The sequence below is a fragment of the Canis lupus genome, chromosome 12 (genome assembly GCF_048164855.1).
Source record: "Canis lupus baileyi chromosome 12, mCanLup2.hap1, whole genome shotgun sequence".
NCBI lineage: Eukaryota > Metazoa > Chordata > Mammalia > Carnivora > Canidae > Canis > Canis lupus.
In genome coordinates this window covers 46,890,446-46,911,915 of record NC_132849.1, presented here as the reverse complement: position 1 = coordinate 46,911,915, position 21,470 = coordinate 46,890,446, and the positions used below count along the sequence as shown (strand labels likewise).

General features: G+C 37.4%; 1 protein-coding gene across 2 annotated transcripts in view; it reads right to left on the bottom strand.

Moving 5' to 3' along the window:
- The window catches only part of ATAD2B (ATPase family AAA domain containing 2B), a 158,759-nt gene continuing 137,289 nt past the window's right edge, over window positions 1-21,470 (bottom strand). For both annotated transcript variants that reach the window (XM_072770929.1, XM_072770930.1), the window contains exons 23-28: window positions 16,271-16,393; window positions 13,093-13,230; window positions 9,105-9,788; window positions 5,533-5,660; window positions 5,078-5,206; window positions 1-3,473 (exon numbers count right to left, since the gene is read on the bottom strand). In XM_072770929.1, the coding sequence (XP_072627030.1) occupies window positions 3,432-3,473; window positions 5,078-5,206; window positions 5,533-5,660; window positions 9,105-9,788; window positions 13,093-13,230; window positions 16,271-16,393 (1,244 nt within the window). In that variant the 3' untranslated portion in view covers window positions 1-3,431. The remainder of the gene's footprint in view (window positions 3,474-5,077; window positions 5,207-5,532; window positions 5,661-9,104; window positions 9,789-13,092; window positions 13,231-16,270; window positions 16,394-21,470) is intronic.

The window sequence follows — 21,470 nt, the reverse complement described above, 5'->3', positions numbered from 1 at the left end:
CAGGTTTTTCTTGTCATCTTTATTCAAGTATTTCACAGCAGTTATATTACAAATTACAGTAAATGTTCAAAATTCCAGAATTCAAAAATTAAATAATTTACTTCAAACTAATGTAAAATGAAGTCAAATGCAAAACATCAATTTAACACAATTCTAAATTAAACTATAAACCCAAAATAGACCATGGTTGATGAAGTCTACTTAATCTACAAAGTAGACATACATGACTGAAACCAAAAAGGACTCCCAAAGTCTAAATAACTGAATGTACAAAATACAAAAGATGCAGGTACAAGTCCAAATTCAAGCTTACAATGTGATTACAAATAATAATTATAATAACAATGGCATTCAGCTACGGGACCTGACACTGAAGATACCTACTTAATAGCACCATAGCTGAACCAACTTAATCAAAAAATGGGAAGATATTACCACCCCACTCCCTAAAAATAAAATCCAGTAAACCTACAAATACATTGGCATATGAGAAAAATCAAGTCATGAAAGGACGTAAAACAAAACAAAAAAAATTAATCACAGGTGAGATTCAAGCTCAAAAACACAATTAATTCCACGGCCATCAGTTTCAACCCTAGTGCGGTTTCATCATCTTCAAAAAGCTCCCATGGTCCCCACAGCTGAGCATTAACTATTGTTGGGCTGTGCTGTGATACATATTTTACTGATCTGAGAGCAAAGTTTTACACAGGAGCTATCATTTATAATGCTCACAATAGGAAATAAGAACAGAGGTCAATTTGTACATATTTTTGCCAATGCTATACAGCAAAAATTAAGAACTTACAGAAAGGTAAACAAAATTGAGTCCACTTGGATAATTTCACAAGCTGCTTTAAACTATAGAACCACCAGATATCTGTAAAGTAAGCAAAACTGGTATAGTGTGTGGTTTTTGGGGGGAGACAGGGGAAGGGGAGCAGAGGAGTTGATACAGTTTCAGCTAATTTTTCTCCCCTTGGCATTAGATTGGTTTTCTCTTTAAGACCTAATCTGTTCAAAGTGGCAGTTCCTATCATACTGAGGTTGCCTCGTATTTCTCCATCAATATCAAGGTTAAAATAAAAAAAACTTGATCTTTTGGAAGCATTTTAATGCTGAACATAAATAAATTTCCCTTGTCAAACCCACTGATGGCTAAAATCTTAATTAACTTGTACAAATTTAGTAACCTACTAAGAACATGTGCGTTTTTTTTTTCCTTTCACAAGTGCTGCTGTTACTTGAACAGAATGCTTCTGAATTAGAGTAACTGGAATAAATATTTAAAAAAAAATAGTGCAGCAAGAACCTGAGACTTGCAAAAAACCCTTTTAGCAGAAACTTGCTACAAAAAATCTGCTACATCTTATTTCATCAAATCTTTAAATTCTGTAACAATTTCCATCAAAATACAAAATGCTAATGTATTAGACAGTAAAATAGTCTGAAGTGGTATGATGGTAATAAATATGAAAGAAAGCATGAAAATCCTCCCAATAATCAAATTAGAGGTTTCAAATAACCTCCCCTTTAAAATGGTTCATCGTTAATCGCACTTGCCCACCTTAAAAATACAGTGTGTCTACATGGGTAGCATCTTGAGTTATATGACTAACTGAATATTATGAAAACTTCATAGACTAGGTATAAAGAAAAAAAGTGGCATTTAAAAAAATTTAAGCTATAATTAGAAGGCGCAAAATGTTAATGTAAATGCAAAGAAGCACTTAAGATTACTGCAGTAGCCTGTGGCTACGGTGTGCTTTCTGCACTGGCATCCGCACACAACAAACAGCCAACAGCCGGAGACAAGGAGACAAGTACCTTAGCTTCAGCATGTAAACGGTGGCAAAGTGATTACAGGACTCTGTAAGCACTATTAGAAACTAAAATACAAAAAGCTGAGGTAGCTCAGTATCTCTGCAGTAGTCCAAGACCATTTGCTCTATTTAAAACCCAAACTACATGTGTTGCATATATTGGAAAGACACACCTGCAGCTAACGGCTATAATGAATGAAGATATCAAGCCAACTTGTCAAAATTTTCTACTTTTTTTGTTTAAAAATTATCTGATAAAAAAATGTCACTGCATTCCCTTTGCCTCTTTGTAACTGCCTAGACTGTGTCCCCAAATTTGTAGAAAGTTTTTGTAAAACTAGTAACCCATAATTAATTTTAGGTAAGTACAATTCACAGAAATCACTCAACAAGATCCAAAATGGGTTCTAATCCAAATGAATAGTTGTGACGGTAAGCTTATGGTTAAGGGATTTAAACATTAATACTGTTATTCAAGGACCATACCAGAGCTCACCTGCACAATGCATTAAAAAAAATGAATTTTATGGAGCTTCTGACAAATTCCTCTTTTCTGTCCATTTGGCAAGTCCTGGCTTTAAAACAAAACAGGAACAACTTACTATACATGAAATCATTCTTCTCTGGGAACCCAAACATGAATTGCTATTAAATTGCCACTGAGAGAGGAAAAGAATGTTACCATCTATCTAGTTTCTGGTCATCATTGTCAGCAATACTGTAAAGTGTGTAAGTTTTTTTGGTGGGCTGTGTATTATTTGTTGTTGTTTTATTATGTGTTTCTTAAACAGAAACAGACCATAGGAAAACTTACCATTTTAGTACATCGTGCGGCTTAATGAGTGTCTTGATTGAGTTTTGAAAACAAGATAGGCATTTTATACCAAAACACTGGTTGTCTCTTAATGACAGAGTATCAAAACTTATTTTCAAGGTTGTGACCAAAAAGACATTCTAATTCATTTGCTACAAACAAGCCCATTCTTTTGTTTAGCCTTATCTTTCTCAAATGAATTAAAAGGCACATTAAAGGCAGTTCGAAAGAGCCTAATCTAATTTCATCCAGTTTCTTCAGTTTCCCACCAGAATATACCGTAGCCAACTCTAAAACAGGTTTCAGTCCATTACCCAGAGGAAAAAATAAAAACAAATATGCTAAAAGGAGTAGAAAGGAGGAAAAAGAAACCAAAACAAAACAAAACAGGTTGCCCACTGTTTAAACAACTCAACACAGTTAGAACTGCCCCATCCAGTTTCCTCGTGTTTGCTGGTCTGCTCCCTAAGAGAGAAGTCTCCAAAAGAGAGTGCACGAAAAGAGGAGCAGAAGTGAGAGCAGTTTCTGTAGCACCAAAATCTCCAATCTGTGGGGTTGTATTTTTTATTTGTGGAAAATACAACATGTTTCTGAAGTTCTGTTTGGTTCTTGTAGGCTGGTTGGTTTCAGGTACCTGAGACAATAGCACCAAATTCAACAGAGAGAAAGAATGAGTGAGAGAGCACTTTACACCAAGGCTCTGCACATAATTGGTGCAATTTGAAATTGAATGGCTCAGAAGACTGCTCTGTCAGGAGCAGATTGGAGAGGATAAACCACTCATCTTGAAAAGTTCATAGGAATGTCTCAAACATATGAACTGTTCTTTCCATCTCCTACAAGGGGAAAAAAAGTGCATGTTATCTATTAAAGAAAAGACAAAAGTATTATGGGGAAATTCACTTTAACTTTTTAGAGAAGGAATTTTAGATACAAGTTAAACTTTAAGTATTTTCCTGATTATAATACCATAGCTACTCTGCAGGTTATCTGCCCTAGACACTTCCAAATGCCTATTTGATAGTTAGGCTAATGAGGATGATGCTAGTATCACTCAATGAGTACTTATTATGCCAGATATTGTACGAAGAAATCTGTATAGATAAATAATTTGTCAGCTAATAAACAACAAAGTCAGAATCTGAATACAGGTAGCCTCACTCCAGAGCCTGAGCCCTTCCTTTACTCATTTTCCAAAGCAAAATGAATGTATTCAGGATAATGAAACTTGTACCCAAAGTAAAATGTACCTGTTCCCACTGCTATTCACTTTAATCAGAGCTGGGGGGAAAAAAGGAGAAGGAAAAAAAAAAAAAAAAAAAAAGGAGAAGGAAAAAAAAGCCAGAAAGAGTCACTGCCAACATCACAAGAAATGCCATTCACTGGTGATTTTGCTATAGATCCCTTCTTTCCCTAAACAAGGCCCCTAGATTACAAGGTTCCAAGACTCCCTTTGCTCCTCCACCTGCTTGCACTCACGGTCTTTGCTCTCTCTCAAATAAATAAATAAAATCTTTAAGAAAAGAAAGAGAATGGTTCACCTTGAAAGTGTCTAAGCAAAAGGACAACCACTCCTTCATGTGGCCATCTCCTAAACCTAGATCTGATGAATGAGATGACTTTTAAGTTCTCTTTAATCATTAATGGGATGGCAAACAGGTCTCACTTTCTAGGCCAACTCCCTTAACCAGCAGTGGCTGCCTATGAAGCAGCAGTAAAGACTTGAGGCCATCCCCACAATCAACCCGCCCAAATGATACGCTCAGTGATGTCACCAATAAGCAAGGGACAAGGGAATTGTGACATGCTAAGTTCCACTTTGATAAACAAAGAATCCCAGGGATCCCTGGGTGGCTCAGCGGTTTCGCGCCTGCCTTTGGCCCAGGGCGGATCCTGGAGTCCCAGGATCGAGTCCCGCGTAGGGCTCCCGGCATGGAGCCTGCTTCTCCCTCTGCCTGTGTGTCTGCCTCTTTCTCTCTCTATGTCTATCATAAATAAATAAAAATAAATCTTTAAAAAAAAAAAAAAAAGAATCCCAGATTATTTCTGTCCTGAGACAAAATGGTAACAGAAAGGATTTACTCTGGGACACCTGGGTGGTTCAGCGGTTGAGTGTCTGCCTTCAGCTCAGGTGTGATCCTGGAGTCCTGCAATCAAGTCCCATATCAGGCTCCCTGCATGGAGTCTGCTTCTCTCTCTGCCTATGTCTCTGCCTCTCTCTCTCTCTCTCTGTTTGTCTCTCATGAATAAATACATAAAATCCTTAAAAAAAAATTTATTCTGCAAACTCTAAGTCTTAATGAGTCTTCTAATCTTAAATCTTCAAAATATTCCTCAGTTACTTGGTGAAAGATATAGACTAAAAAATGTTTCCCTCTTTTTTCTTTGGGACAAGTGAAAGCACATATTTGTTTATTCTAAGGATGAACTGAGCACTTACCTCTACAAGTTGTGATTTGTCATAATCTTTACGATGACGATAGATGCACTGACTAAGAAGAGAATATAATCTCTCAAGTTGATCAACTGCCAGATTGTTGCTTTTATCTACCAACAAATCAAGCAATTTCTAAGAAAAATTAGAAGAGAATAAAATGAAGTTTGGTTTCATTTTCACACTGAAACAGTTATATATAAATGGCCAGGCAACAGACACCATATGCTATGGTGTAACGGTGACACGTAATTTAGAAGATTCCAAGCCTTAGTTTATTACTGAGACCATTCTCTAAACCCCTCAGAACACACATAACTTTTTTTTTTTTTTACTAGAAGCTCTAGAGTATATTCCTAATTTGAAGCAAGATTATCAAAACTAGCTTTATTCAACTGCCTACAAACATATTCAAATCTCTTTCCATTCATTTAAGACTGACTGGGAATAGCTAAGCTTACCTTCAATCTCTCATGATCAACTATAAGAGGTGGCACAGGCTCAGAGGGTTCTTCTGGAACCAGTTCCAGGCTTGTTGTTTTTGCCTGCTCTAAAATTAACTTACGATATTTCTTTACTTTAGAAGCACCTACAATTGAAAAAAAAAAAAAAAGTGCAGCAAGTAAAAGTTAAGAAAACTCAAGCTTGAACAACTATAAATTCTACCCACCATAAAAACTTTTTGGAATAAGGGTATATTCTTTAAATGATAATTTTTTAAAATAAGTAACCCAAATTGAAGAGAAATAAACCACAACCAAGAAAGCCAACCCATGCTAGAATGCCGTCTAATAAACACATCCACTTAAAGGAAGAGAAGAGCAATAGTCCCCTCTAAGTACTAACTTTTAAATGTCTTCACTTTCTTTATGATAGCCATCATTTTAAAATTTGGAGCTTTCAGAACTAGAAGAGGGGAAGCAACCTAGAAAAGCAGCTACTCAAACCAAGTGAGGCCAACCTGTCTACATATTTGCCTTGCAAGGTAAAAAATAGAATAAAGTAAACCCTTCCTCAACATTAACTGAAATTTTTCTCTTTTACACTGCCCACATTCCTATTAGAAATTGATCTGGCTTCTAACATTTTTTTCTTAAAAATACAAGTCCATTTAAAGTGTAATAGGGCTGAGTTGCCTGGGTGGCTCAGTGGTTGAGCACCTGCCTTTGGCTCAGGGTGTGATCCCCTGGTCCTGGGATGGAGTCCCACATCCGTCTCCCTGCATGGAGCCTGCTTCTCCCTCTGCCTGTGTCTCTGCCTCTGTGTCTCCCATGAATGAAAAAATAAATAAAATCTTTTAAAACATAAATAAAGTGTAATAGAGCTAATGATCTTTCCTACCTCAGAGTGAGTTACTATAATATTTTCCTCTCAACATCAAACTGAGACCAACTACACTGGGAAAAAAAAACAAACAAACAACATATTTTGAGGTGGCTAACAATAATCTGACAGTACTAGGCACCCTGAGAGATTGAATGGGTAGATAGGCCATTGAGCCCTATGATCCCCTAGTCAGGAATACTCTAAGAGGAGGACAAGAAGGAAGGAACACAAACTCAAACTGTTCCAGAACTTTTTACAGGACCTGGCCCACATCAACAAATGCTAAGGAAAACCTTCCCCCTCCCTCCTGCGTTAGTCCTCTTATTCCCACATCTATAAACAATTCCCTCTTATCAATGCTTGCTATACAAATAATAAAAGAACCAAAATATTACCTTGGAAAACATACTTCCATGTAGCAAAGAAATTTTATCTTTCAGACAGCATCTAGAGTGAAAGCCTTTATTTATAGTTCAATTAACATAAGCTAAGTGTTTTGTTAAGACCTTAAGGATCCAGAGAACCTGGGTAGCTGCTGTGGTTGCGCATCTGCCTTTGGCTCGGGGTGTGACGCTGGGGTCCTGGGATCAAGCCCTGCATCAGGCTCCCCCTAGAGAGCCTGCTTCTCCCTCTGCCTATGTCTCTGCCTCTCTTTCTGTGTCTCTCATGAATAAATAAATAAAATCTAAAAAAAAAAAAAAAAAAAAAAAGACCTTACAGATACTCATTACCCTATCTATGGACATCCAGGAACCTGAGAACTTGTACTGTAATACTGCCCTGAGAGTTACAAGTAAAAAACTTCAGGTAAGGCTTTTATACAACAAATATCTTTAAAGTTTTTAGATAACCAATTGAATATAATATTAATTTAAATCTTTTCTGCAAAAAATTAAATAAATAAATAAATCTTTTCTGCAAGCACACTAAAATCTCGTAGTGAAGGAACATTTTTTTTTTTAATTTTTATTTATTTATGATAGTCACAGAGAGAGAGAGAGAGGGGCAGAGACACAGGCAGAGGGAGAAGCAGGCTCCATGCAGGGAGCCCGACGTGGGATTCGATCCTGGGTCTCCAGGATCGCGCCCTGGGCCAAAGGCAGGCGCCAAACCGCTGCGCCACCCAGGGATCCCTGAAGGAACATTTTTAAAAAGGACTCCTCAGCTTATATCCAAAGCCTCATCAGGAAGCTCTCTCCCCTTCTCTCCACTCTGTCCCAGTCATTACTTAACCCAACTTTAATACATGTTTAAAGTTCTGCCTGTATGATGAATATAAATGAATACCAAAATAAATACTGCTCTTTCAACTACCTTCTATTATTAAATATTGAAGTAAAAGAAAAATTCTCAACAGGTAGCATTTAAGAATAATACACAAATATCTCTCTTTATCCATTAGGAGAATTCTAAGACTTTGAATAGTATCTTCCTACTTTCTAATTCTGCTAGAGGGCTCAAAACCTGGCAGCAAAAAAAAAAACTTCTCCCACATAGCCCAAATCCCAGGCTAAAGGTATATATATTCCACACAACTGAGAAAACATGACAGAATTTCAAAATATTCTAGTGTAGGAAGAGTACCTGTTCAGTATGAAAATGTATATTCGAAGAGTAGATCTCTAACTCACCCCATCTCACAACGGGCTAAAGAATGATAAACAAAGCAGGGCTAGAAACTCCCAGGCCCCCTTTTCTTTCTTTCTTTTTTTTTTTAAGATTTATCCATTTATGATAGACATGGAGAGAGAGAGAGAGAGGCAGAGACACAGGCAGAGGGAGAAGCAGGCTCCATGCCGGGAGCCCGAAGTGGGACTCGATCCCGGGACTCCAGGATCACGCCCCGGGCCAAAGGCAGGCGCCAAATCGCTGAGCCACCCAGGGATCCCCCAGGCCCCCTTTTCTGCTTCTTCTTAAAAGAATCATATAGACCCTAGGAAGGCAGGGGCTTGCAGAGTGCTCTGAGTCTATGAGAACAAAGTAGATCTAACACTGTGGGTTCTTGCTGCTTCCTATACCACTGGCTTTACAAAGCAGTGGAGCCTCTTAGACTCAACATCCCGTAGATTCAACTAACAATGAATGCCTGGAATGAATATAGCTCAGTATGTGCCAGGTACAAGAAGAGGTGATTAATATACATGACTTATTTAATCCCCACAGTGACAACACTCTGAAGTTTAATTTAGAAGATGGAAAAACAAGGTTGGAGAGCATAAGTAACCAGCTCAAAGTCACATGATTGTAATGAACAGGAGTGGTAATTTAATGCGAGCGTACATGAGCACAGCATACCACACTGCTCAGTATCCAAATCTTCTCAGTCCAGCCTACTCCACCCCAGTAATTCTTATTAGAATTCCATCTTCTTAATATCTGTGGGTTTACTCAGCCTTTAGCCATAAATCCATTAGGATAGGAATAATAATCAGGTGGGAGGCAAAAAAAATAAGCAGTCAGGAAAGCAACTCACATACACACACACACAAAAAGGAAAGCAACTCATTCTGGACCATAACACTCTGAAATTTCTAGCAAAATTTACTAGGCATGTGTATATATACCTTCCTAGGGGAAAAAGATCAAAACTTTAACAGATTCTCAGAGGGGTATAACTTGCTTACTGACTGGGGACCAAACAAAATATGCAACTGGTGAACTCCAGACTCTCAAATTTCAGAAGATTTTTAAAAAATATTTGCTCTACCTTCTTTATCCAGTTCTGCATCTTTAACCTCCACTTCAGGGCTGGATTCTACCTTCTCATTACTGCTACATTCCAGGGCCTCTAGTTTCTCAGGATCATCTCCAGGATGTTCATTCAAAGTTTCTGGTTTTTCTTTTGACTGGTCCTCTGGGACAACCTTTTGTTCAGAACTACATTTGTCTCCACTACCACAGAAAGAAACTACTTCAGCTTTGCCATTTTGACACTCCAGAACTGGTATTCCTTCGAAACTGTCAGTGGAGGCCTCACCATTTAGACAGCTTCCTTTGAGGAAAGGCTCTTTCCTAGATGTCTGTTCTGGATTTAGAGAACCGCTGCTATTGACAAGCAGAGACTCATTTGAACTTTCCTCTTCAGTAGATGCAAAGTTCTCCTTTGTGCCTGCTCCATTGTCAAGCCTCTGCCCCTGGTCCATGTCCATGATGTCACACGATGATTCGTCATTGGTCATAGAGAGGTCTCCGGTCTCTTCTCCATTTTCTTCATGGCAGTCAGTGCTTACCTCAAACTCTCCATTCTCTAGCAACTTCCTGTCCTCCGTATGGTTCTCATAGTCTGCAAATTTGGTGTCTTCTTCATCTTTTTTTAAATTATTGACTTTCCTTTTCTTAATAATTCCTTTACCCCACTGTGATCGCCGCCTTGATTTTCTCCGAACTCGAACTATTTTAGAGAGAAGGAAAAGAGGTATGTAGATATGTAGAAACAGATACATACAGAGAAATAAAACAGAGTGCAAAACTTGTTTTACAAATGTTCACTATTTAAGACTCAAAAGAAAGCAAACCCACACCAATGTAATACACAAGAATTACTTAGCTCCTGACATCTATGCTGACTAATCCTCACAACCTATGAGCAGAATGAATAAGAAGTCAGGGATGAATTCTGAAGAATGAACTTTTTTAAAAATTTGAGTTTGAGTTTATCCAGCATTAATTTTTTTTCTATTATCCTTGATTCTGTTCTACAGCTATTCCGAATTCCTAACATCCAGGGGCCAAGCATATAATATGTACATTTACGGAGTAACTGACCACATTCCCAGGCTACCTAGAAAACTGGAGGCCATAGCCCTGGATTTCCACCAGGAAAATGAGTGCTTTGCCAACAAAATCATCCAAAAGCTCCTACACAATGAAAGAAAGTGAATATATGATCCAGTATACCAAGACAGAACAGTTACTGGTGTCCCACAAAGAACTATCCACTGTCTCTCCTTACAGAAGAAGGAATCACTCCCATTAAGTACAGTAGTGGAGAGAAACCCTTTGAAGCTTATTGACAATGGTTTGACAACTGGTTAGCCTCTTCTATTATAAATGGTTCACCAAGTAGGATCAATTGGTTTCACAGCTGTTATTTGAAAATATGTAAAAAGAGGGGGACACTGGGTGGCTCAGTTAGTCAAGTGTCTGTCTCCTCCTGATTTCAGCTCAGGTCATGATCTCAGGGTCCTGAGATCAAGGCCAGCATCGGGCTCTGAGCTCAGCAGAGAGTCTACTTGTCCCTCTCCCTCTGTTCTTCCCTCTGCTCACATGCTCTCTTTCTCAAATAAATAAACAAAATATTTTGAAAAAAGAAGAAGAAAATGTGGTAAAAAAGCCCTCTGCTATCAAGGCAGCAACATTAACAAAATGTTGAAAATAAATATTCGGTCAGTGATGTGAAAAGGAAGACCTACAGAAGTTGTAAAGACTATATTTAACTTTAGATGCCAGAAACTGTCATGAGCTTTAGGAGTACTTCCAGTAACAAAGAGTCCAGGAATCTTTAATTCCACATATATGTGGGGGTTTTTTTCCACATATATGTGTTTATATGTTTTCATCCTTTCATCTTTAATCTTTACTGAGTCTCTGTAAAGACACCAAGGTATTCACAAGGAATTGACAAATATTGTTAAAAATATTACTTTTCTTTCTTATCTATGAATAAATCTACTAAAGGTTTCTGAAATCATTTCCCAAATTCAAGTTAGTCATTTGGTTCAAAATATATTTTGCCTTCAAAATCGTATCATTAGAATCATCTATCCATTCCTTTTCCCCCTAATTTCTGTTTTCATAACTTATACTTACAGGGTAATTAAAGAAGAACATTCAGCATTAGTTTACTGTTAAAACCTGTATATAAGCAAAAGTGATGGGCATTTGTAAGCATTCCATTAGCTATATGAAAAACTAATCCAGTTCACATTAAAAATGAAAAAAAAAAAATTCAGCCTCCTCTTTCTCTAAAAAGTAGAGCTGTTAGGTTTCTACCACCTGACAAGTCATTCCAAACACTGTGACCTTACTTATTCTCCAGCCATGCAACCAAAGCACAAAAGGTTCCCCTTTTCTTTCCTAAGCTGTCAAACTCTAGAGCAAGAAGAGCTGAACTCTGTTCAATCAAGAGCCAGCTCAATTATGTGATCTGTAGTACACTAAGCAAAGGCTTAGACGGCCTACTGAAGCAAGTTTATTTCTAACACTTTCATCACAGCTGAGAACAAAGAAAATCTTCTCATTTGGGAAGAGGTCAAAATAGAGAGATTTCCCTCCTCCTTACATAATTATTTCTAATGGTGAGTATGATTTTGGTAAAATAGAGAAATTGATCATATAAGCTACAAAAGAATGGGAATTTTTGTTTTAGGCACTGCTATATCTCCACAGCACCTGGCATGTGGTAGTAGCATCCATTTACGGAACTAATCTTGCACATATCTCTTCCTTTTACAAGGGCGCTTTGTGTGAAAAACCAATACAGGAGGCACAATCTTTAGAGTCAATTTTTATAGCGTCTCTGAGCTTGTTTCCAAAACTAAGACCTTAGGAAAGCAACTCTCCCTTAGGGATATTTAGATTTATAATTCAAGTAAATTAATGTAAAAGAGACAAATGATGAGTCACATATGCCATCTACTGGTAAGAGAAAACAAAATTCACATTTGTAGATTAAAGTTACATTTACATTTAAAGGAACTTACACTGCTTAAAGCCAATTTTCAATAATGGGTTTTAGTAAATATTTATATCAGGTGCAGAGAATGTACAGGCCTTCAAGGTTTAAATTAGAGTGCTACATTATATAATCCAGGTCATGATCCAAGATATAAATAACTACACCAAATAGCTTTAATCGGTTTCATGAAACAAATGTACCACTAAGTCCTTCAAATTTTCTCACGTTTGAGTATCATTTATCACAAAGAGAAGAGCTTTAAAAAAAGAGAGAGAGAGAGTCTGGTTCATTCATTCAAATTCAGTGCCACTGGTGAAAGAATCTATTATGGCCAGCCTTACTGACAGTTTCAATAGTACAACCATCTTTATACCAGACTAGCATATACCTTCTAGGGGTGGCTACCTAGGCGAAACATATGGACTATACTAGGAAGATGCTGTGTTCGTTAACAATGGTCTTTCAGAAATCTTATAAATCACCATGTACGAGGAAAAGTGAAGAAAACCTAGAACACTGAATTTTCCCTTTCTAAACATATCTCACTTAAAACTACATTAAAAAAGGCAGTATAGATTCTTCAAACTGAGCACAAGATATTCTTTTAGGAAAATCAACTTCCTACTGTCACAATGGCCACTCTTTTAAGTCACAGTTGCCATTTTCCACCATAGAGAGAACATCCTATATATTACACAGCAAAGGTTTAAGGCTGGAGGCAGGAGTAGATAGAAAGTCTGCTGGCTCCACATCTCTGTCCAAAAACCAAAGTTTAAAGCTGAAAGTATTCAAACCTAGTTCAATAAACAGCAGCAAGGACTGAAATGTAGATAGAAAAGAGCAAATGCAGTTACAGAAGTAGACTTCCGATTCCACATCCTACTGCACAAGCTCTTCTCTGAATAGAGAGAAGACCTGAGGGAACACAGCAGCACCTGGCTTGTGTCCCCAGCTCCTAACAAATTTGCATCCTTCTCAGCTGTTCCCACTACTGGATAACATGGTCTCAAACACTCACATGCACATTTATTTGCAGAGTTATGCCAAACATCCAATGGATTTCTTTGTTTGTGCCGAAATGCCTCTTCAACTCTAGTTTCTGTCTTCCGAGCTCCAGTGCCATGAGGATTTATTTGTTCTGCTGTTACTGATAAGCCTGCAGGCAGAAGATAAGCAACACCTATTTAAATATTCCCAACTACATAAACCAACAAGGTAAAAAAAAAAAAAAAAAAAAGTCTGAAATATAGAACCAAGTTTTAGTCATTAATTACACCTGGACAGTTCATAATCCAGATGAAAGCAGTACCTTTTGTTTTAAGATAGTAAAGAAACTAGATATAAAATCTTAACAAAATAACCTAGCAGCCCATGCTTAACAAAGGAACCTATTTGCTTGGTTTAATTTACAAAACTATACATTGTTATGACTGTAGGACAATAGTAATATATTGTCTAAAAGGGGATCCCTGGGTGGCTCAGCCATTTAGTGCCTGCCTTCGGCCCAGGACGTGATCCTGGAATCCCGAGATCAAGTCCCACATTGGGCTTCCTGCATGGAGCCTGCTTCTCCCTCTGCCTGTGTCTCTGCCTCTCTCTCTCTTTCTCTGTGTCTCGCATGAATAAATAAATAAAATCTTTAAAAATATAGATATATTGTCTAAAAGTTATTATTTCTGCCATCTTAGAATGTGTGTTTGTTAGACCATTAAACCCCATTCACAAGAACTGTTTTCATCTGGTATTAGCTGTCTGTCACACACATTGCAGTAAGTTTGGTTTTCCTACACTGATCTTTCTAAGAAAAACCACCCCAGCTCATTTTCCCTCACAAGACTTGTCTCTTCTATATGGTCATTAAATGGTGTTTCTCAGGGTTGTCTCTGGAATTTCTTTTCTTCTCACTCTGATCTATACCTTCTACCAAAAAGTATCATTCATCCCTTCAGCTTCTATCACCATTACATAATAATTCCCACATCTACATATTTAGCCCAAGCATCTCTTGAGCTTCTGACCCATATATTCAATTGCCTATCTTATGTATCCAACTGTATATCCTAATGATGGGTCAAATTAAAGGTAATTAGTTTATCTTTCCCCACCAAAAAAAACCTGTTCAAGAGAAAAAAAAAAATACCTGTTCATCCCTATTTCCAGTTAGATATTCCCCTATCTCTGTTGGTAGTACTAGTATCTACTAAGTCACTGAACCTGTAATATGGGCAGCCAATTTTGACTCTTCCTTCCCTTCCCAATGGCCTCCAATCATGCCCCAAATCTCTCCTGCATTGATCCTATATCCATTCCCATTTCACGAATTAAAACTCTGCACAAGTCCAACAACTTTTCCCCCCAAATGCTTTATTGAGGTGCAACTTACATAATAATAAAAAAAAAAATCACTCATCTGAAGCATACCATTAAATGATTTTTAGTATAGTTACAGAGCTCTGCAATCACCACAGCAGCCCAATTTTTTGGTTAACTATCCCAGGCCCCAGCGAATCTACTTTTTGCCTCCACATACTTCACAAAAGAACATTTCATATAAACGGAATCACACCAAACAGGTGGTCTTTTATAACTGGATTCTTTCACTTAGGATAACGTTCCTAAGTTCACCTATGTCGTACCATGTATCAGTAGTTTGTTCCTTTTTATGACTGAGCAGTATGCCATTGTATGATACACTGTTTTGCTTACCCATTCACTGGTTGATAGGCATTTGCATTGTTTCCAGTTTTTAGTTGTTTGAACAGTCTCTATACAAGCATATGTTTTCATTTATCTTGGGTTGTTTCCAGGAGTAGAATCACTGGGTCATATGGTAAATGTTATGCTTAATTTTTTAGAAACTGCCAAACTGTTTTCCAAACTGGCTCCAACAGTTTTCGACTGGTCCATCCTTCTATCCTGCCACATTGACCTTGCTATTTCCTGCTGCCAAAGCAATTTACCAATTCATTCCACAGCTTAAAATATTTCAGTGACTCATATTGACTATGGCAATGGTTCTCAAACTTTAGTGTACAAAAAAAACAAGTGAATAGTTTGTTAAAGTGTAGATTTCTCAGCCTTACTACTCTCAGAGAATCTAATTCCCTAAGTCTAATAAGCTGATGTGGGTGTTAGGCACACATATTTTGAAAAACACTGACCTACAGGATAAAGTCTTAAGCTCCTTAGCATTGGCATCAATTCATTCAAATATTTATAGGACAGATTCTAGGGACTGCAGTAGAGCTATGAACAAACCATTCACAACACTTCTATTCCAAATAAGGGAAAGAGACAAAAAAAAAAAAAAAAAAAAAAGACAAAATGCTATGTGCTATGGTGACCAGAGCCTATTTTAAATTAGGTGACCAGGGAGGGCCTAAGAAGTAGGGAAAAAAGCTTCTTAATTTCAATGTCCTGGACTCAGCTCACCTCTTGAGATCTATTTCCCATTCTGTACAGCTTCCGCAATACCACACAGTTTGCAGTTCTTCAAATATATCATGTTATTTCACATCTCTGTGCTTTTACATATGCTATTAATCTGCTCTGGTTACAAATACCTCCCCCTCCTCTGTCACTACCTCTCTTTTCCCACTCCACTAGAGACAACACTCCTATATTTTCATTCCCCAAACTCTGGATGAAATACACTGAGATCCATAACAGGAAGTCTCCTCCTCTGTGCTATAAACATGTTTCAACCAACTCATATACTTCAACTGTATTGGTTTGTTTTATAATTCTGTCTCCTACTGAGTTCCTCAAGGACAGGATTATACACTGAACAAACCACATTTGCTAGTTCTGTTAATTTTATATTAACAGAACTGCACATAAATGTCAATAGGGAAAAAAAACAATATTCCTAAAAACTTTTAAAAAGTAAACCCTCTATGATATGAAAGTCTATCTAAATCCTTTAAGAATAAAAATTAACAGATACACTTCTACAAAAAAAATTTCACTAAAAAGAATTTTATTTCTGTAATTTGCACTTCTGTACTCACTAAAACTTTCCCAGAAAGTAAAATTTTAAAATACCTTTGAGAATTTACATGACACGTTAGTACCAAAATATATAAAGTGTGTGCCTCAATATAGATTATTTTCATAATGTCAGCAAGCCTAAAGAAACATCATTCAGTAACAATGATTCTTGGTCTTCAGAAGCAAGTTCATTTCTATAAACTTACCTCTTTTTATTCTAGCTTCCTTAATTTCTTCACAGAGTTTATTAAATTCTGGATCCAATTCAGCTGCAATGATGGCATGTGCTGTGTCCTTCAGGGTACAAGCCCTATGCCTAATTATTTTATCTGTTAAAAAAGTTGGTATACTTTATTATATAGATAAATAAAATAACATTAACAAAGGGTATCTTAAAAAGAGAAAGAAAAGAACACAAACATTTAAATAAAACTGTAAAAAGCACTTCCAGGTGAGAAACAGGTTCATTTAAATGATGAGTAAAAAATATAATAAGCTATTTAGTAACCTTGATAATTCTCTGAATTATTTTTTAGAACTTCAAAGTACAAGTGACTCCTGCACAACAAAGGGATTAGAGGTGCCAACTCTCCACATAGTCAAAAACCTGTAACTTTTGACTCCCCCCCCCAAAATTTACTAGTAATAGTAAATAGTAATAGTAACGCTGACCAGAAGTCTTATAGATAACATAAATAGTCCATTAACACATATCCTGTATGTTAAATGTATCATATACTGTATTCTTACAATACAGCTAAAGAAATGGAAATGTTAAGAAAATCATAAGAGAAAATACATTTATAGTACTGTACTGCATTTACAAAAAAAAAAAAAGATCCATGTAGAAGTGGGACCTATGTAGTTCAAACTGTGCTGTTCAGGTTCAATTGTACTAATAAGCCTATTTAACAAATCATTATCTCAAAGACACAAAACTTGATTTTATGTTTTAAAAAACAAAAACATGATTTTCAATAAAAATTTTAAGAGATTCGGAGAATATTCACCATATGCCCAGTACCAGAGTTTCTATAGATGGATATTGAGAATTCAGAAAATCTTACATAATTTTCTCCATAAGTGAAAACTGGTCAAAACTATGAAGAATATGATATATCCTAAGTAAAAGTGACTTATTAAAAATCTGTGACAACAAAAAATTAAAACTTAAAAAAAAATAAAAATCTGTGACAGAAACAAAAAATATAGCAAGCACTCTAAGCCAAAAACTGCAAGATGGTATATAAATTGTAGGTAGATCCAGGAAAGAAATACACACACTATTAGGTAAACCACACCTGATGTTTACATTAAGTCTCGGCTTTACACTAATCGAGAAGCCCTCATTCATGAAAAACACAACATAAAAAGTGCTCCCAAGAGCTACACAACTCTGAAATATTAAAAGTCAAGTCAAGGGGTGCCTGAGTGGCTCAGTCAGGTAAGCATCTGACTCTTGATTTTGTCTCAGGTCATGATCTCAGGGTCCTGAGATCAAGCCCCACAATGGGCTTGCACTCAGCAAGGAGTCTGAGTAGGAAGTCCCTCTCCCTCTGCTCACCCTCCTTTTCTCTCTAAAACAAATAAATAAAATCTGTGGTTAGAATACAATAAACAAGAGATAAATGGGAATCTGATTGTATTTAAAGGATTCAGGCCTTATACTAAGAGCAATGAAAAGTCATTGAAAAGATCAGAACAGAGAAGTAACATGATTTAAATGACCATCTTCGGGCAGTTCGGTGGCTCAGTGGTTTAGTGCCACCTTTAGTCCGGGGCATGATCCTGGAAACCCGGGATCGAGTCCCACGTCCAGTTCCCTGCATGGAGCCTGCTTCTCCCTCTGCCTATGTCTCTGCCTCTTTCTCTCATGAATAAATAAATAAAATATTTTTTAAAAAATAAATAAATAAACAAACATCTTCAAAAGATCATCTCTAGGGACACCTGGGTAGCACTGTCAGTAAAGCAACCAAGTCTTGATTTCGGCTCTGGTCATGATCTCACAGTCACAGGATTGAGCTCCACACTGGGCTCCATGCCCAGTGGAGAATCTGCTTGTCCCCCTCCCTCTGCTCTACCCCTCTCCCTCTCTCTCTCAAAGAAATAAAATCTTAAAAAAAAAAAAAAAAAAGTCATCTCCAGCCATTATCTGGAAACTATTGGAGGGGTCACGAATAAAAACAGGTAACATAATCTGGGGATCCCTGGGTGGCGCAGCGGTTTGGCGCCTGCCTTTGGCCCAGGGCGCGATCCTGGAGACCCGGGATCGAGTCCCACGTCAGGCTCCCAGCATGGAGCCTGCTTCTCCCTCTGTCTGTGTCTCTGCCTCTCTCTCTCTCTGTGACTATCATGAATAAAAAAAAACAAAAACAAAAACAGGTAACATAATCAGAAGGCTCTTTTTTTAGTGAGAGAGAAGAACAAATTGAATGAGGGTGGGGGTGGTGAAAAGGAGAAGATTATGGATTTTAAATACGTTCTCAAGGACACAACTTGATGATGAAGTATGGGATGAGGTATGTATCAAGGATCATGGTCTAGCTTCTTGCATGAAAAATGGGAAAATGGAAGTAATACTTTCAAATATGCAAATAATGAGAGAATAAATAGAAGAGGAAAAAAGTCAAAAATTAAAGTTTAAAGAGTTTATTTCGATGTGTAAAAAATATCCAAAGAGATATCATGAATATATGGAAATAAATGAATACAGATCTCAAGAATCTATGACCCAAAAGCCACAACTGTGCAATCCGAATTTATTATTTAACATCCTGTACTTTCCTAAGTCTTAAAAAAAAAAAAAAAAGATCTATTACAGTACAGAAGAGATATATTAAATTGCATATATTTAAAGTATACATTTTGGGGGCACCTGGGTGGCTCAGTCAGCTAAGAATCTGTCTTCAGCTCAGGTCATGATTTCAGAGTCCTGAGATCAAGCCCTGCATCGGGATCCCTTCTCAGCAGGGAGTTGCTTCTCCCTCTCCCTCTCCCTCTGCCTGCTACTCCCCCTACTTGTGTTCTGTCAAATAAATAAAATCTTAAAACAAAAAAAGTATACATTTTGATCACACCAAAAAGAATAAAATACTTAGGAATAAACTTAACCAAAGAAGTGAAACACCTGTGCTTTGGAAAATATAAAACACTGATGAAAGAAACTGAGGATGATATACATAGATGGAAAGATATTCCATGTTCATGGATTGGAAGAATATTGCTAAAATGTCTACACACTAGGGAATCCCTGGGTGGCGCAGCGGTTTGGCGCCTGCCTTTGACCCAGGGCGCGATCCTGGAGACCCGGGATTGAGTCCCATGTCAGGCTCCCAGGGCATGGAGCCTGCTTCTCCCTCTGCCTGTGTCTCTGCCTCTCTCTCTCTGTGTGTGTGTGGGACTATCATAAATAAATAAAAATTAAAAATAAAATAAAATAAAATAAAATGTCTACACTATTCAAGGCAATCTGCAGATTCAACACAATCTCTATCAAAATACCAAAAACATTTTTCACAAAACTAGAACAAGTAATCCTAAAATGTGTATGGAACCACAAAAGACCCCAAGTAGCTAAGCAGTCTTTGAGAAAGGAAAACAAAGCTGGAGGTTTGTCTGAAATCACAATTCCAGATTTCAAGATGTAATACAAAGCTGTAAGAACTGAAACAGTATGGCACTGGCACAAAAACAGACACAGAGATCAACAGTACAGGATAGAAAGCACAGAAATATAACCCACACTTATATGGTCAATTCATCTATGACAAAAGAGACAAGAATATACATGGGGAAAACGCAGTCTCTTTAACAAACAGTGTTGGGAAAACTGGACAGCTACATGCACAAGAATGAAATTGGACCACTTTCTTACATCATACACAAAAATAAACTCAAAATGGATTAAAGACTTAAGTGTAAGACCTGAAACCATAAAATTCGTAGAACAGAACAAGGACAGTAAATTCCCTAACATCAGCCTTAGCAACATTTTTCTAGATATGTCTCCACAGGCAAAGGAAACAACAGCAAAAATAAGCTACTGAGACTACACCAAAATAGACCATTTATTTTCAATGTGATTTATGTGATTATTAGTAAAGTTGCTATTTATTTTCCACTTGCTCCCTTTTCCTTTTTTTCTTACTTCTTCTGGATGTGTACTTATTTATGATCCTATTTTATCTCTGTTGGTATTAGCTCTAAATATTTGCTGCACTATTGCTAGTCCCCTATGAGCTTCAAGGAATATTTCCTTTCTCTGGTCTGAGATAGTTTCCTCATATGTATACACCAATCAGTGATCAGCTCAAGACTGGAAGAGATCTGCTGCAGATTTCCAGAGTGTTCTCTCTGTACAGCTTGCTTTCTTTCTGCCCTGAGAACTCTACCTACTTTGCCCTCCTTACATTTCCAGCTGTCTCTGTAATTCAGGTAGACTTCCTCTGCCTGGGTTTTTCCTTCCTATACCATAGTCTGGAAACTCTCGACGCAACTAGGGCTCAACCTGTAGTTTCTCATCTTTTGGGGAATACTAGCCTTTGTTTCCTGATATCCGGTGTCTTCAAAATTGTTTTTTCATACATTTTGTTCAGTTTTTTTCATTGTTTCAGGTAGGAGGATAAATTCGGTCCCTTTTACTCCATCACAGCCAAAATCAGAAGTCTCCTGATAACTTTCAAACATCCTTTGAGAACCAAACTATAATGGCTATTTAAAAATCCAAAGTAGGGGACACCTGGGTGGCTCAGCGGTTGAAGGTCTGCCTTTGGCTCAGAGCGTGATCCCAGGGTCCTGGAATCAAGTCCCATGTCAGGCTCCCTGCATGGAGGCTGCTTCTCCCTCTGCCTGTGTCTCTGCCTCTCTTTCTCTGTCTCTCATGAATGAATGAATGAATGAATGAATGAATGATTATAAAAATAATGAAAATCCAAAGGAGGATGTACCTTAATTTTTCAAAATTATTGTTCTATTGTTTTAAGTCTTAAGTTGCTTCAAATTTTACCTATTACACATAAAAACCTACAATGAACATCCTTAGAAGTAGCTGTACTTTCAAGCTGATAATATAATATTTGTGGTGCACATGCCACTGGCTTTCTACCTCAGCTTGAAAAAGCTAAGAGGCAAGATTAAATCTAAAGCCATGTATCTGGCAAATTATCACTCTAAAATAACTCAATAGTCTTTCTTTTTAAATGTATGCTTCCTGCTCACATTCCATCCCCAATTAAATGGGGGAAGGAAGGAAGGAAGGAAGGAAGGAAGGAAGGAAGGAAGGGAGGGAGGGAGGGAGGGAGGGAGGGAGGGAGGGAGGGAGGGAGGGAGGGAAGAAAGAAAAGAAAAGAAAAGAAAAGAAAAGAAAAGAAAAGAAAGGAAAAGAAAAGAAAAGAAAAGAAAAGA